The 14847-nt window shown below is 34.0% G+C and overlaps 1 protein-coding gene across 1 annotated transcript; it reads left to right on the plus strand.

The window, feature by feature from the left end:
* Nucleotides 1-5506: 5506 nt before the first annotated feature.
* Nucleotides 5507-12206, plus strand: LOC140445346 (uncharacterized). Its single transcript, XM_072537320.1, has 3 exons — nt 5507-5696; nt 10056-10164; nt 11971-12206. The coding sequence occupies exons 1-3, from the start codon at nt 5587-5589 to the stop codon at nt 12103-12105; spliced, it is 354 nt and encodes a 117-aa protein (XP_072393421.1). The 5' UTR covers nt 5507-5586; the 3' UTR covers nt 12106-12206.
* Nucleotides 12207-14847: the final 2641 nt, after the last annotated feature.

The following is a 14847-nucleotide window of genomic DNA, read 5'->3' on the forward strand; positions in this document are numbered from 1 at the left end:
CGATTTTCAACTTTAGCGATTCAACGCGCCTAATTCTCTAGTGCCGCGCGCAGCGGACCGCTCATGTTTGAGTGGGAGAGAGACGCAAGGCATTCGCCGGTCCGGCGGGCCTCTCTCTCGTTCGGTGACTCACTGTAACAGACGTGAGCGGGCGTTACACTTTTTCTTAAATGACTCCGAGCCACAACCTAATTTAAGACGTTGTCACGTCAAAACTATCGGAAACTATTTAAACTTAATATAATTTCGTCAAGACTATTTTACTTTTAAACTTAATATTTATTTAGTTCGATTTCCCATCGGCGAGAAAAGTTTATGAAAAATAGTCTCTCTAAGCTTTGAGTACCTATCGCTTCATTAGACCTAGTCTGACACGGACAGGGAACCACTTATCTAATACCAAAAGTTCAAAATAGCACGAAGTAGACGACGCCATGAATAAGAGAGGACTAAACGATGGAGAATGGAACAACAGAGAGAGATGGAAACGGTTGAGCGAGGGAAGGCAGTGAATACTGTAGAATCCCTAAATATATATATCAAAATAGCACCCAATATATAAGTACCGCCCAATTACCTGCATTTCGACTTTGCACACATTGGCCACATTCTGCGTAGCTCGGTGTATCTACCAACACTGTTCTCTAAACAATATCATAGAGACCCAACAAAAAGAATGTGCTATGGGTTTCATGGGCTACAAAGAACAACTAACAATCGACTCAGTCATTTCTAATTAGGCGTATACCAAAAAAAGAAACCTTTTTACTGCTTTCATTGACTACAAGAAGGTCTTTGATTTAGTATTGCATGAATGACTTATAAATATATTAAACATATAAAAAGCGAGTATAATATAGTAAACTTTTTAAATCATCTAGTGACATGAACAACATCGAAGCTGAAGATATCCCAATTAACCGTTGCCTTTTCCAGGGGGACTCGCTAAGTCCACTTTGGTACTGCCTACCGACGAACCCACTATCTGAGCTATTGAAGTTCACCCACTCAGGTTTTAGTATCAAAAATAACAATACTGTTGTGGCGAAGGTTGATTCTCTGCGGTATATAAATGATTTTAAATTAATGTCTTTCACTCGAAATCACACGACCAGATACTAAAAATTGTGGAAACATTTTTAAATGGTATTAATATGCACTTTATACCACACAAGTAACGTGTTCTAAATCAGAGGAAAGGTTCAGCCTGGAGGTTTCGATATGCAAGATGGCGACAGCTAAATCGGTCATACCTTAATAGTAAAAATCTGTTTAAGGCATTAAATACTTACTCCTGTTTTGCGCTTAGCTAGTCATTTGGTGTTATAAAGTGGTCCAAAACGGATATAATAAGTCTTCAGCAGAAAGTAAGAACACTTTTCACAAAGGTGCAAAAACACCATCTACGCAGTGCAGTAGAGAGAACAACACTACAGCGATATCAAGGAGAAGACGTCTTATGGACATCGATGAGCAAATGGATAAACAGGATGGTAATTTAAGAACCTATTTTTAGGAGCAGGCTGAAGCATTTACTTGACATTGAGCAATTTGCGCAGTAGATAATACAATGCTGCTAAAACTAAGGAATAAGAGATAAGCATAAACCACCTAAATAAGCAAGAAAAATGCGCAAAATGTATGTCGTCAATACAGCGTCGAAATCTTGGATGACATCAGTAATCAGGAAATTTAATTCACAAAACAGTGCCTGAAAATGACAACCGCAAGCCATACCGCACCGGGCTCACAGACTAACCAGTGTCACATATTAGACCAGATCTCAGACTAGTTAATAAACTTACTAGGCAAATAACACTAATTGATGTGGCAATACCTAAAAACAGTAATCTGCATGCTGTAATGATAAGACTACCAAAGAGAATTGAAATACTATTACAAAAATAATACCTCAATCAACCATGAAAGCTTATCATCTATGCTTCGCCTAGGTCTGTACCTCAAGTGTAAGTTCGTCTTGTCTTAAACTAGAAATCAAACCATGAACCCTTAGCTGATAGCGAATAAAACAATTTTTAACTAATCATATTTATTAAAAATAGGAAACAATCAACCCTGCCAATGCTTTACAATGAATACAATGTAGAAGATACTTATGGCATCGATGGCATCAATGGGCTGCTTTTGTGGCCTCCTAATTAGATGGTTAGGTCTTCCAGAGTATGTTGTACAATATTACAGTTGTTCCATATTATATTATGAAATTTGCCATAAAATTTTCAATAGTCTTCTACACAGCCAATAAAACTTGAATTCGGCCAATAAATACAGCCAATAAACCCAAGAGAATTCTGCAGATCATAAAATAAAGCTTATAATAATTTTTGCCTTCTTTTATAAATTTCAAAAACAGGCAAAAAATTATATTCCCATTACGTTAGAAAAGTTGATTGACAGAAAGAAGGGAGACTAAATGAAGTTAGCACAGATATCATAGGATGTATGCCTATGATGGAATTAGCTTTTCTGTCAACATAGAAAACAATATTTAGTCTACAGAACAGAAGGAGAGAGGGCGAATATTTATTCTACGGGACAGAAAGAAAAAGAAAAGAAAGACAGAGGGCGCCAACTACTTTTTGAATAAAAAATAGTAAAAACGAATCTGAAGGCAACGAAATTAATAAATTACTAAAGAAATTAAAATTAAATAATTATTTAAATAAAATAAAATAATTATCTCGCTAGCAAAGATATCATAGAGTGTATGCCTATGATGGAATTAGCTTTTCTGTCAACATAGAACAGAATATTTAGTCTACCGGACAGTAGGAGAGAGGGCGAATATTTATTCTACGGGACAGAAAGATAAAGAAAAGAAAGACAGAGGGCTCCAACTACTTTTTGAATAAAAAATAGTAAAAACGAATCTGAAGGCAACGGAATTAATAAATTATTAAAGAAATTAAAATAAAATAATTATTTAAATATAAATTAATAAAGATGTGACGTTTATAACGTTACAATGTTAAATACAACGAAAAAACGGCCAAGTAAACAGATCTAGAAATACAAATAAGGAGACAATGAAGAATGGAAATTACCCAGACAGTACTTTATCTACTACTGGTGTTATTCTAAAAAACCTCCTAGAGAAAATAAAACAGCTAGGTCTTGATGAACAGCTCTGTAAAACCATGTAGGAAGCTATACTTCTCGCGACGTCTAGCTGTGTACGAAAATTTTTGGAAGATACTTCAACATACCAAGTCACCTAAGGCTCGATAACACGGAAAGAGTCGCACCAGAGCTCAAATCTGTTGATACCGTAATTATCTGAATTTTCCTATTAGAGAAAAGGTGAGCCACACCTACTGCTAAATTTGAATAATTATAAAGGCCTTTTTTTTATCATATAACATTATTTTCATACATTAATATTTAAAAAAACCCCAACTAGTTTCAGTTTCAGGAAATATATATTGCGAAGCCCAGACATATCCTGTCTGTTTAGCTAACCCGGGGAAAGCAAATTAATAATAAAAAATATCTAAGATTGTAATCAATTAGTTACAATTTAGATTTACATAAAATGAAATTAAAATGTAACATTAAATGTATTTTAGTTCAAATATAGTAGGAAAATATATAAAATAATTTATTCTTGCATACAAACAATATGCGATCTGATGTAATTTCCACTCAATCTATGTCATCATGATACCCAAAAATGATACATGATATTTACCAAAACACAACCATGACCGTAATTCTGGACGACAAATTAATAACGGATAATATAAAAGTTAAACGAGGAGTCCGACAAGGCGATATAATTTCACCTAAACTGTTTACCTTGACCCTCGAAGATATAATAAAATCAACAGATTGGGAAAACAGAGAAATATGTATTAACGGAAAGTACCTAAATCACCTTAGATATGCGGATGATATACTCCTGATCTCCTCGGAACGACAAGAACTAGAATTAATGCTGAATGAACTTCATGAAAAATCACTGCAAAAAGGCCTAAAAATTAACCTCAACAAAACAAAAGTAACGAAAAACACGGAAGACCAAGAGGCAATAAAAATACAAACAGAAAAAATAGAACAGGTAAATGAGTATATCTATCTAGGACAAGCGATCAGAGCTAACAGAGAAAATCAAACAGCCGAAATATCGAGACGAGTAAGAATGGGATGGGCAGCGTTCGGCAAACTTTCTTACGTTCTAAAAAATCAAACAATCCCTCTATACTTACGAAGCAAGGTATATAACTCCTGTATAATACCGGTGCTCACCTACGGAGCACAGACATAGACATTTACACAGTCCAATTTGGATAGGATAAGGAAGGCACAAAGAGCGATGGAGAGACAAATGTTGGGTATATCACTTAAAGATAGAAAACGTAACCAGTGGATCAGAACTAGAACAAAGACAGTAGACGCGATAGAACAAGCAGCAAAACTGAAATGAAAATGGGCTGGACACAATGAACGTCTCCAAGACGGAAGATGGAACAATGCCATCGGAAAGTGGTGTCCATACAATGCAAAGAGATCAAGAGGCAGATCACAGATGAGGTGGAAAGATGACATCAGGAAACAAGGAGGTCCCACATAGCAGAGAACAGCTCAAGATAGGGAAAGATAGAGAGAACTGGGGGAGACCTACATCCAACAATGAAAGGATAGAGAATAGGTTCAAAAAAAATATGTCATCAAACCCTGCCTATAAAATATTTCGTAATTTTTCAAAAGCGAACTTTTTAAATTTGTTTTCAGTAAATAGCAACTAAATACATGGGTACAAACAACATTTACAGGGTTTTTACCCATGTATTTAGTGGCTTTAAACATATACATCCAGATAACACTGGTGATGGCATATTAGTTCCGAAACCGTTCTGGGATGTAGCCCGATAGGGTTTTTAATATTACACCTTTTATAAAGGAATTTTTAAATAAAAACATATTTAAATTGATAATTATTGTATTTCTTCAAAAAATTAAACTAAAGGTGTGAATGAAAAATTTATCGTTTGAAGGGATATTTTCTGTGTATGTGTATATATTTGTTGCGCACCTATCCAACCGTGAATTATGTGCGAATCTTGTGTGTTATAATAAAGTCACAATATTAATATTTGCATGTAATTACGTTGCTAATGGTTTAAAACAAAGGTAAAAATAAAAAAAAATAAAAAAAGTAGTAGAAACTCTGAACTTTTTCCAAAACCTTTTGAAAAACCAGTGGAAAATTGGAGTTAACCACAATATTCTTGAACAGATATGTATCTTGTGACACTATTCATTGCCTTTAGATAAAAAGGTGTTTACTCATGTGCTTTACATAAAAAATAATATCTAAAGGTGAGTACTCAATACCTTTGAGTTAAGTAGCACGATGCATTTCTGAGGAATTAGATAAAACAAATAATAAACAATTGAGATTTTGATATCAACTAAATTTTTATTATGATTAAAACTATTATCTTGCCAGTAAAGTGATTAATCCAAGGGAATAAATAGTTAGTGCTCAGAATTTCAATTTAGTATAAATCAACTGATCAACTTAGAATCGATAGTGTCTGTATTAGATTTGAGTTATTTGAAATAATGTCTGTTAAAATGACCATTGTTTTTGCACTTCTGGTAGTACTTATCTGCCAGTCGATTTCTGTATCTAATGCTAAAGATTACGTATACTGCCCAGATACTTCTTTGGCGTAAGTAAATGTTATAGTTACTCTTAGTATATAATTATTTTAAACCTTTCGTGGTTGACTTTTTTATTTAATGTTTTAAATAGTATTTATTGTATCTTATATTTATAGTTATTTACATCTGTTAAGCTTTCTACCGTCTCCTTCAAAAACTTGCCACGGCTGTTTTAATATTTAATTTTTTCTTATCTTTACTTTAAATCTACTCATTTTGTTATCTGATCCAACAGTAACGACAAAGGTTCCAGGCGTACACCACAGATACAGTCATATTTTGCCTTAAAATTTATCAGCTATTACTGCACCTGTTACCGTATATATATGGTGATTCGGTATATTTAATTAAATAACTATAAAACTAAAATTAATTTTTTAATACTTATTTTTTTTAATATTATTTACGGTAAAGCTGCTAATCTCATACACCTCTTTGAGTTCTGCCCAAATCGTTTTTACGAGATTTTTCCATCAGATATCTTTTGTTTCTTAAAACAAAATTAAACTCAACTCAACTCAAAACTTCTCTTTCTGTTGACATCAAACAATTATCTATTTCCTGGCGAAAAGTCTTCCACAATACCTCAAATATATGGCCTACCCAAAACTTACAAATCTGATATTCCTCTAGGTCCTATTTTCAGTGCATACAACTGCCCTACACAATCACAATTACTTGACCGAACCTCTACAACTTCTCGCTGAAAATGCTTCACCCCTCGTCAAAAATTCTTATTATGTTATCGAACTTTTTAAACTACACCTTATCTGACCTCTCCACTATCTCCAGTAATTGCGAATTTCTCTATCGAAGACTTCGAGACCCGAGCACTATCCACATCAATGCTCAAACCCACATGTGGTATACATGTGATACCTTCGTCATTTGGATCCAAGGCAGGATTGCCTTAGTGTTTTTTAAACCCATCAGAATGGTATACATCCTACTATCTAGTTTACGAAGAAGGTGAAAACTGATCCCTAGAGTTTCTCGACGTTATCATAAAGAAAAACCAATATCAACATTTTTATTATTCTGTTTTTTGAAAACCCACCCATACCAATCGTTACTTGGATATTAATTCTCATCAGAAACTTTCACATATGAATTCAGTCATTAGTACCCTTATCTTTAGATCTACATCTTCTAATAAATTATGAGCCGTCTTGCAAAACTAAATTTAATATATGAGCGTGTGTGTAAAAATATATTTTGGAGCTTGTTTTTTTATTTTTGATTGCAATCCATTTAAAGAACCTTGCAATATACTTGCACTATCGCAACATTGAGTATTCAATGTATTTTTGTAATCGTATGGCTCAAGAACGTTTGTCATTAAAATATACAGAGCATCTATTCTGAAAATCTACTTTCCCTAATGTTAAAAAACCCCAAAAATCGTTCAGCTACCTGACAAATTTTGTTAATAAAACGGATTGTTAAAGTACACTGTGATTTTTCGGTTATATCAGTAGTATCGTCCACTAGAAATATAGAAAACAATTGAGCTTCATTAATTTCTCTTTAAATTTCATGATTTATGTAATCAGCAGGACAATATATTAAGTCGTTTTGTATTGTTTTTGACAAACCCGTGAACACCTATTCCATTTTTTTAATATGATCCTGGATTTCGTGATCGCATTTAACTGCAAAATTAAAAATTTCTTTAAAATTACCCATATTTGAAAATTATAACTCTCATTTCATAATTGTAACATCAATTAAATGTGGTAATTAAACTCTATTTTTTTTTTAACTTATTCATTACATGACTTATTGGATAAAGTAATATGTGCAGCTAAAGCACTGTCAATGCGTATTTACGTATTTTTTTCTAACCTTTTTAAACCTAAGCAATTGTTTAAATGTTCTTTTAAAGATTCATGTTTTTTGACAGTAGCTGATAATTTTTTCAAATTGCAATATCCCTGACTCACCCAAATATTTTGCTTCAAATTTGAAAGCAGTAGACAATGCCAACAAGAAAGTTAATTTCTGAAATAACTACCTCGTAATCATTTATGGTTTTCATACCATATTATTATACCATAAAGATCTCGAAAACGGTCGATTATCCTTCTTATCTGTGGATAAAATTTGTAAATTTGGCAAAGACAGGTCCAAAAAAATAATTTTCAATCTTTTTTGAGTTTGGGGCCTTGATTCCAATTTGGGGCCCTAATGGGGCATTCCAATCAAACTGCTCATTATATCGTTTAAAATGTTAATCTTATATACTAAAACGCTAAGCCCTTTTCTTGTCCACCACTTTACTCAAAAACCATATTAGATAATTAAAATATTTTTTCGGAATATTATTAGTATTACGTATGAGATTGTCAAGATATACTTTTGGTACAAAAATTCACTTCCGGTTTTGAGATGACCGGAAGTTAAAATTTACTTTAAGTTTTAGACCCCACAATGTATATATGGATCGAAAGGTCTCGTCGAGACGAATCTAAATATGTACTTCCGGTTGCAATCCGACACCGGAAGTAACCCGAAACGCGCATAAAACGTCAAGATAGAGCAAATCTGACACCGATTCGTGATCAGCATGCAAAATTAACTGCTAAATGATAACATTGTAACAAAAAACATTGTTTTCGACGAAATATTTCGTGATATTTAATACACTTTTTACTTGCATTATTATTGATGAATGTTATGTATATTCTTGCTTATATTGTTTGTATTGATCTCTTAATTTTTCTCGCAAAATAAAAATTTCATTTAAAAAACTCGATGTCGAGTTGGTCCGCTAGTTTTATTCTAATCCACTAGGAAACTAAGTTCCTGTAGCTGGCTGTATACCATGTAACACAAAACAATTTTTATTTCAATATTTGTAGTAAAAGGTATAAATAAAATACCCAAACGGGCTATATCACAAATACAGAACGCTTTCGAAATATAAATTCCATCATCAGTGTAACAAAGTGCACATGCTATGAGCCACTAAAATATATGGGTGAAAACCCTTAAAATGATATAAATTTACAAATATGTTACATTATATACTATTAAAAATTAAGATGTCTAAGTTACCGTTGGAATTGGTAACATGGCAACGGCTCTACATCGGTTATTTGGTCCTGAGACAAAGTGTTTTCGAGGATCTGTTGATAACAACTCAACAATTCCAATTATAATTTTACTTGCACCTGACACAACACAGACACACAACCAACTATTTGATCTGTAAACAAGTGGATTTACAATTCTACAACGAAATTTCCGAATCCCGAAGGCAGGGGAATGTCCCACCTTTGAAGGGAAGATATTCACTGACTAGGTGTATTGCTCTACGGAAGCGTAAGACAGAGAGGCATAATTCTATTTTAAAACCAAAATTTTAAGTGCCTACGAGGAGCGCAAAATAAATACAATTTCGGAAAGAATAAAATTTTTTTTTATTTTTTTTACCTATTTATTTTATTTTATTTTACCTATTTATTTTAAATAGGTAATATGTCAAAATTTTTAAATCACAATTTTGATATAAATAATTTAATATTATGAATAATTTACTATTATACATTTGAAGATGTTAGGCAGCTCCTACATTAGCTATTTCGTCGGGCTGCACCTGGAATAACCACTAGGTTTAGATTTGTTGAGCTACGTAGAATTTCTCGTGTTGTGTGGTATAGAAGCTTCGAGCATTTATGATATCCGGTATAAATAATTTGCTTAAAGTCTTTAAGTCTTCAATTAAAGGAAAACATCATATAGGGAAGAAGAAGAAATCGTAGCTCAGGAATATAAGATGCAGGACCAGAACTGAAGAAAACGCTCTCATCCACTATGCCAACAATAGACAAGATGTTGGCATACTGGTCACTAACCTTAACATAAATGTTACATAAGAGAACGAAAGTTTTTAAAATTTAAATATACTTTAGAATATCCCGAATGGGGCATAGATGACCAAGTTTTAAGAAGAAAAAATGTGAAAAACTGTTAACATTAATCTGTTTACCTAGAACATAATATATACGGAGTCAATGTTTCTGTACACTCCTAAGGAACGCACAAAACACCACACAGTTACGCTAAAATTGTTGACCCCTTCCACTGAAGACGGCATCGTAGGAGAAGTGGTCTACGTATGTTGTCTTTACGTACATTTGTTATTTAGTTTAGTTTAAAATGTTATAACTTAATAACTTAACACACCACTTAGACAGCATAGAGTTTATCTTTTATTCTTTTATTTAAAGTTGAATTTTTCGCTCTTTTGGCTAACAAACTAACAACAATAATATTTTCTTACTACTCCCATTGGGTATTTTACTAATGCAATAGTTTACACCTATTTTAATTTTGTGTCTTAATTCAAATTATTTAATTTTTAGTCTAAATCAAGTTTACGATAAAGAAATATCAACAACAGTTGTTGGAAGTTCCATCAGGGTGCGCATTCCAGACAGCCTTTTCTTTCAAAACAAAATTACGTGTATCATAGTAAGTATAACCTCTTTTTACACTGTTTCATATTTAAATTTCTATGCTTCTAATAATAATAAATTAGGCAAACATAAAAAGTATATATTAGAAGTCCACCCAAGGTTTTTTTTATGTACTTTTGGCTGCTGATTACGAATTTCAAAGGTCGATTGCGATCCGAGTGGTCCAACAATTGCTATAAACAATTAAATGCTTTATAAGGCTTTAGCTCGTAAATTAAAAGAAGATAGAAACTTTTATTTAATAAAATTTGTTCATTTGCATGCAAAAGTTACCATTGGTTATATCTTAAGTTCTAATAATTGGATTGAAGTTTAGTAAACGCCATTTTCTTTTTTTTTGACAACACATTTTGGTTAAAACAAATTTTTTTTTAGTTTACGAGCTAGAGTCTTATAAACAACTAAATTGTTGGACCACTAGGATTCAGCAGCCAAAAATACATAAAAAAACTTGAGTGGACCCAATAGAATTGAAAAAGCCACAAAGCGGTATACGAAGGTCATTCGTAAAATAAGGTTCCGATGAATTTTAAAAATAGACAGCTTTATTTTTGTACTTAACACTGCAACTTACACTATTATTCTACACCATCGCCGATTCTATATAAAACAATTTTGCCAATTTTTTAGCCTCGTGTTACAGAATTATACCGCCAATCCATTTAGGAATCGAGTAACCTCTATCTTCATTTGATCATCGGTATTGAATCCTAAGACACCCTAGTGTTTAATTTTGTAAATAAGTGATAATCACTTGGTGCTAGGTTTGGACTGAAAGGGGCGGGAAGGAGCACAACAGTACAGCCAAAATCTCTTAGCAGTTCTTCAGTTTGATGTGAGATATGAGGTTGAGGGTTGTCATGGAGCAGCCTCACACCACTGAACATGAATTGTGTTGTGAAAAGTCTCACAAATACGCAAAGCAAGGTCATTAATGGCAAACCTCTGATCTTTAAGCAATGTTCGTTTAACTTTTTTGACAATTTCGTCTGAAACTGAAAGCCTTTCGCTCCTATCTTTATCGTTAATTTCCGTACGGTCTTCACTGAAATCTCTACAAAATTTGCGAAGATGTTCAACAGATATACACTTTTCTCCATAAACTTTGATTAACTGACGATGAATGTCAATTGATGAAATCCATTTTGCATTTAGAAAACGTATTACAGTACGAATTTTGCATCTGGCTATAAGAGCGAACGAAAGCTCCATCTTTTAAGACTGCTAGACCAGGACTAAACAATGCAGGGAGGCGTTAATGTTGGGAGAGAGAGAGAGAGAGAGAAAGAAAAAGGGAGAGAAAAATGGAGAAGATTTAGTATTATTTCTCAGTTGCATAGTTAACATTTTTTACGAATGGCTCTTGAATTTTTTAGATGATATGTGTTATTTATTTATTTATTGAAGAAAATTTATTTGTTAAATGACAGTGATGTTGTAAATATAACAGTTGTAAATATTATCCAAGGTAATTTTGTAAGCAAAGAAATGATAATAAATGAAGCCACCTATTTTAGTACATTGTGGTTAATAAATGGGATTGTGGGGTTATTGGAATAAAATAAAAACAGTCAGAAATAAACAAAAACTTCACAAAAACTTACATCATGAATTTGGTTTTTTAATTTTCTTCACATCGGTTTGGTTTTTCTTACATGATCGTCATATCCTAGGGGTTAATATATTCTCCATTTATTTATATTCATTTTTCTGGTCAACTGTTGACAAGAAACTTGTTGACAGTAACGAATAATCTTTATTTCCATCATATTTTCTAACAATTATTACTATTATTTTGTAGATATTGGATAACCTAGATTCACAAGATGAACCTGTTATTGAGGAAGGAGGAGTCAACTCAAATTATGCCCTCATTTCTGTAGAGCCCAGTCTGACTGAACTTCTTAGTTATAGAATTCAAGTATACACAATGTAAAAACGTATTTGTTTATGATTATATTGCATAAATTATATTATTTGTAAAACTAAACTATAACAATAAAAGTAAAGTTAATTTGCCAGCACAGCAAAATGAAATTTATTTAATAACGTCTTGTAACAGCCACACCGCTCCATGGCTGAATACCACCTAAGTTACCATAACAGTGTCCACCGAGAGTGAACGGTGACAAGAGACATATATATGTTTTGTTGTTGTAAGATGTAGGTTAAATTGTAATACATGGTTTTCCTTTTAATAAAATCGTGTAAATCAATATTCACAGTCATTACCTAACTATTTTAACTAATACCCACATCACAACTGGCACCCAACTTGGGCAAAATAGTTTAAAGTGTAGTTCGTACTGTGAAAATCGTAAAGTTTCATTGTGAACAGGAAAAAGTGTTTTTGCTCCCGCCATTGTAAGGTGATTAGTGGACATTTTCACTTAGTTTAGTGCTTCACAACAATAAATCTACTGTGTATGTGACTGCTGTGGAAACTCCGCACAGACCATCCAAAAACATCCTGTGGGAATATCAATCTTCCACTACAGACCATTCAAAACATCCTGTGGGAATATCAATCTTCCACTAGGCCATTCAGAAACATCCTGTGGGAATATCTAGCTTCCATTCAAGGGTATTTACAAAAAATAAGCAACAGAAACTGTAAGCCTTTAATTTTTATTACTATTTTTGTGTTAAACTTGCAATCACGGCAACAAACGATAAACACAGTTATTCGCTTAGGTCGACGACGGTTTTTAGTTCAAGCGAATCAACACCAGCAGAAATGTCTTCGGTAAATTTAACAAGCGAACAGTTTCAAGCCTTATTAAATACAATAGCAAGGCCTATTTCGGACTCAGGTAGTTTAGCAAAATGCGCTTCTCGCTTCGATGGATCAAAGGGGGCTGATGTAAAAGCTTTTATAGATGCGGTCGAGATCTATAAAGAGTGCATCCACGTGTTAATTATTACACCCATTAAAGGGTATACCCATGCTGCTAGACGGTTTCGCCGCCATGTGGTTTCAAGGTGTTAAAAATACGGTAAACACGTGGGCCAGCGCCATTAATTTATTAGGATCGACTTTTGGACCTCAAAAACCAGCCTACAGAGTGTATCGGGAACTGTTTTCGACGGAACAAGATGCTAAAACTCCGTGTGACATTTTTGTATGCAAAGCGCGCGCGATAATAGCTTATTTACCGGCAGATACATTAACCGAAGCCACTCAATTAGATATGGTATACGGTTTGTTGCATAGGAGAATACGTGAAAAAGTAGCACGTGATAAGATCAATACATTTAGCGAACTCTTAAAAGAATCGAGGCAAACTGAAGAATCGTATGAAAATCCGGAAATAAACATTAAAAACGAAAACGAATCAAAACGGGTACGGTGTAGCTTTTGCAAAAATCCAGGTCACGTGAAGGATGAATGTCGAAAATTGGCCGCAGCCAGAACCAGGGAAGCAGATTCTCGAAAATCTTCGGTTGAGCCCAAACCTAATCCTCCTTTAGTAACTTCTCGTACTAGCACTAAACCAACCTTTTCCACTTCGAATCAGATTTCGTGTTATGGATGTAAGACTCCTGGATTCATTAAGAGTAATTGTCCAAAATGCAAATCATCCAGTAAATCCTCAGCAGTATCTGAATTTATGCTTGCTGAAACAGTTAATGTCGACCAACAGTTTGCCACAAACCTATCAACTAAACCCATTGTTCAGGTCACTATTGAAGGTCATGTAGGTCATTGTTATCTTGATTCGGGAGCACAGTGCAGTATTGCTGGCTCTCAGCTAAGAGATATCCTCTTGAAGGATGAGGTACCCTTTTCCACAAAAAGTGTAGACATGACCCTAGCGGATGGTAGGACTACTTCTACTACTGTTTTGGTCTTTGATTTAGTTGTTATCTTACAAAACCGCTCTCATAGCATTTCCTTAATTTCTGTGCCCACACACACAAATAGTCGTACCTTACTGGGGGCAGACTTCTTAAGAAAAGCTAACATCATTCTAGACATTCCTAATGACTCATGGTTTTATGGTGATGTCCCTAATATCTCCTACTCATTTGCTCCAGATCCAGCTCAGGTCAGCTCTCCTTGCCAGGTCAATAGCGTTACTCTTGCTCATTTAGAACTACGAGTAGATGAAGGAATTTCTCTATCCTTAGAAGAAAGATCCAATCTTAACAACATTGTTAAGGAAAATTCTGATTTATTCGTATATAATATAGACCCTACTCCATATGCTGAACACTCCATTGTATTGGTTGATGATGTACCAATATCTGTTCCACCTTACCGTATGTCAGAGCCCAAAAGGCAATTACTGCGTCAGGAGTTAGATAAACTTTTGGCTCAAGGCATAATCGAAGAGTGTGAGTCCCCATATGCTTCACCCGTGGTACTTGTGCCTAAGAGAGATGGAGGTATCAGATTAACAGTAGACTATCGACGCTTAAACGCAATAACACGTGCAGATAAGTACCCTCTGCCACGTATTGAAGATATTTTGCATGCAGCAAAGGAAACCCGATTTATGACTACCCTCGACTTAAAATATGGTTATCATCAAATCTCTGTACGAACAGCTGATCGTGACAAAACAGCCTTCGTGTGTCCATTTGGCACCTTTCGTTACACACGCATGCCCTTTGGTATGTGTAACAGTCCCGCTAGTTTCCAAAGGATGATTGATAAATTTCGTGCTGGTCTTCA

The sequence above is a fragment of the Diabrotica undecimpunctata genome, chromosome 7, assembly GCF_040954645.1.
Source record: "Diabrotica undecimpunctata isolate CICGRU chromosome 7, icDiaUnde3, whole genome shotgun sequence".
Lineage (NCBI taxonomy): Eukaryota > Metazoa > Arthropoda > Insecta > Coleoptera > Chrysomelidae > Diabrotica > Diabrotica undecimpunctata.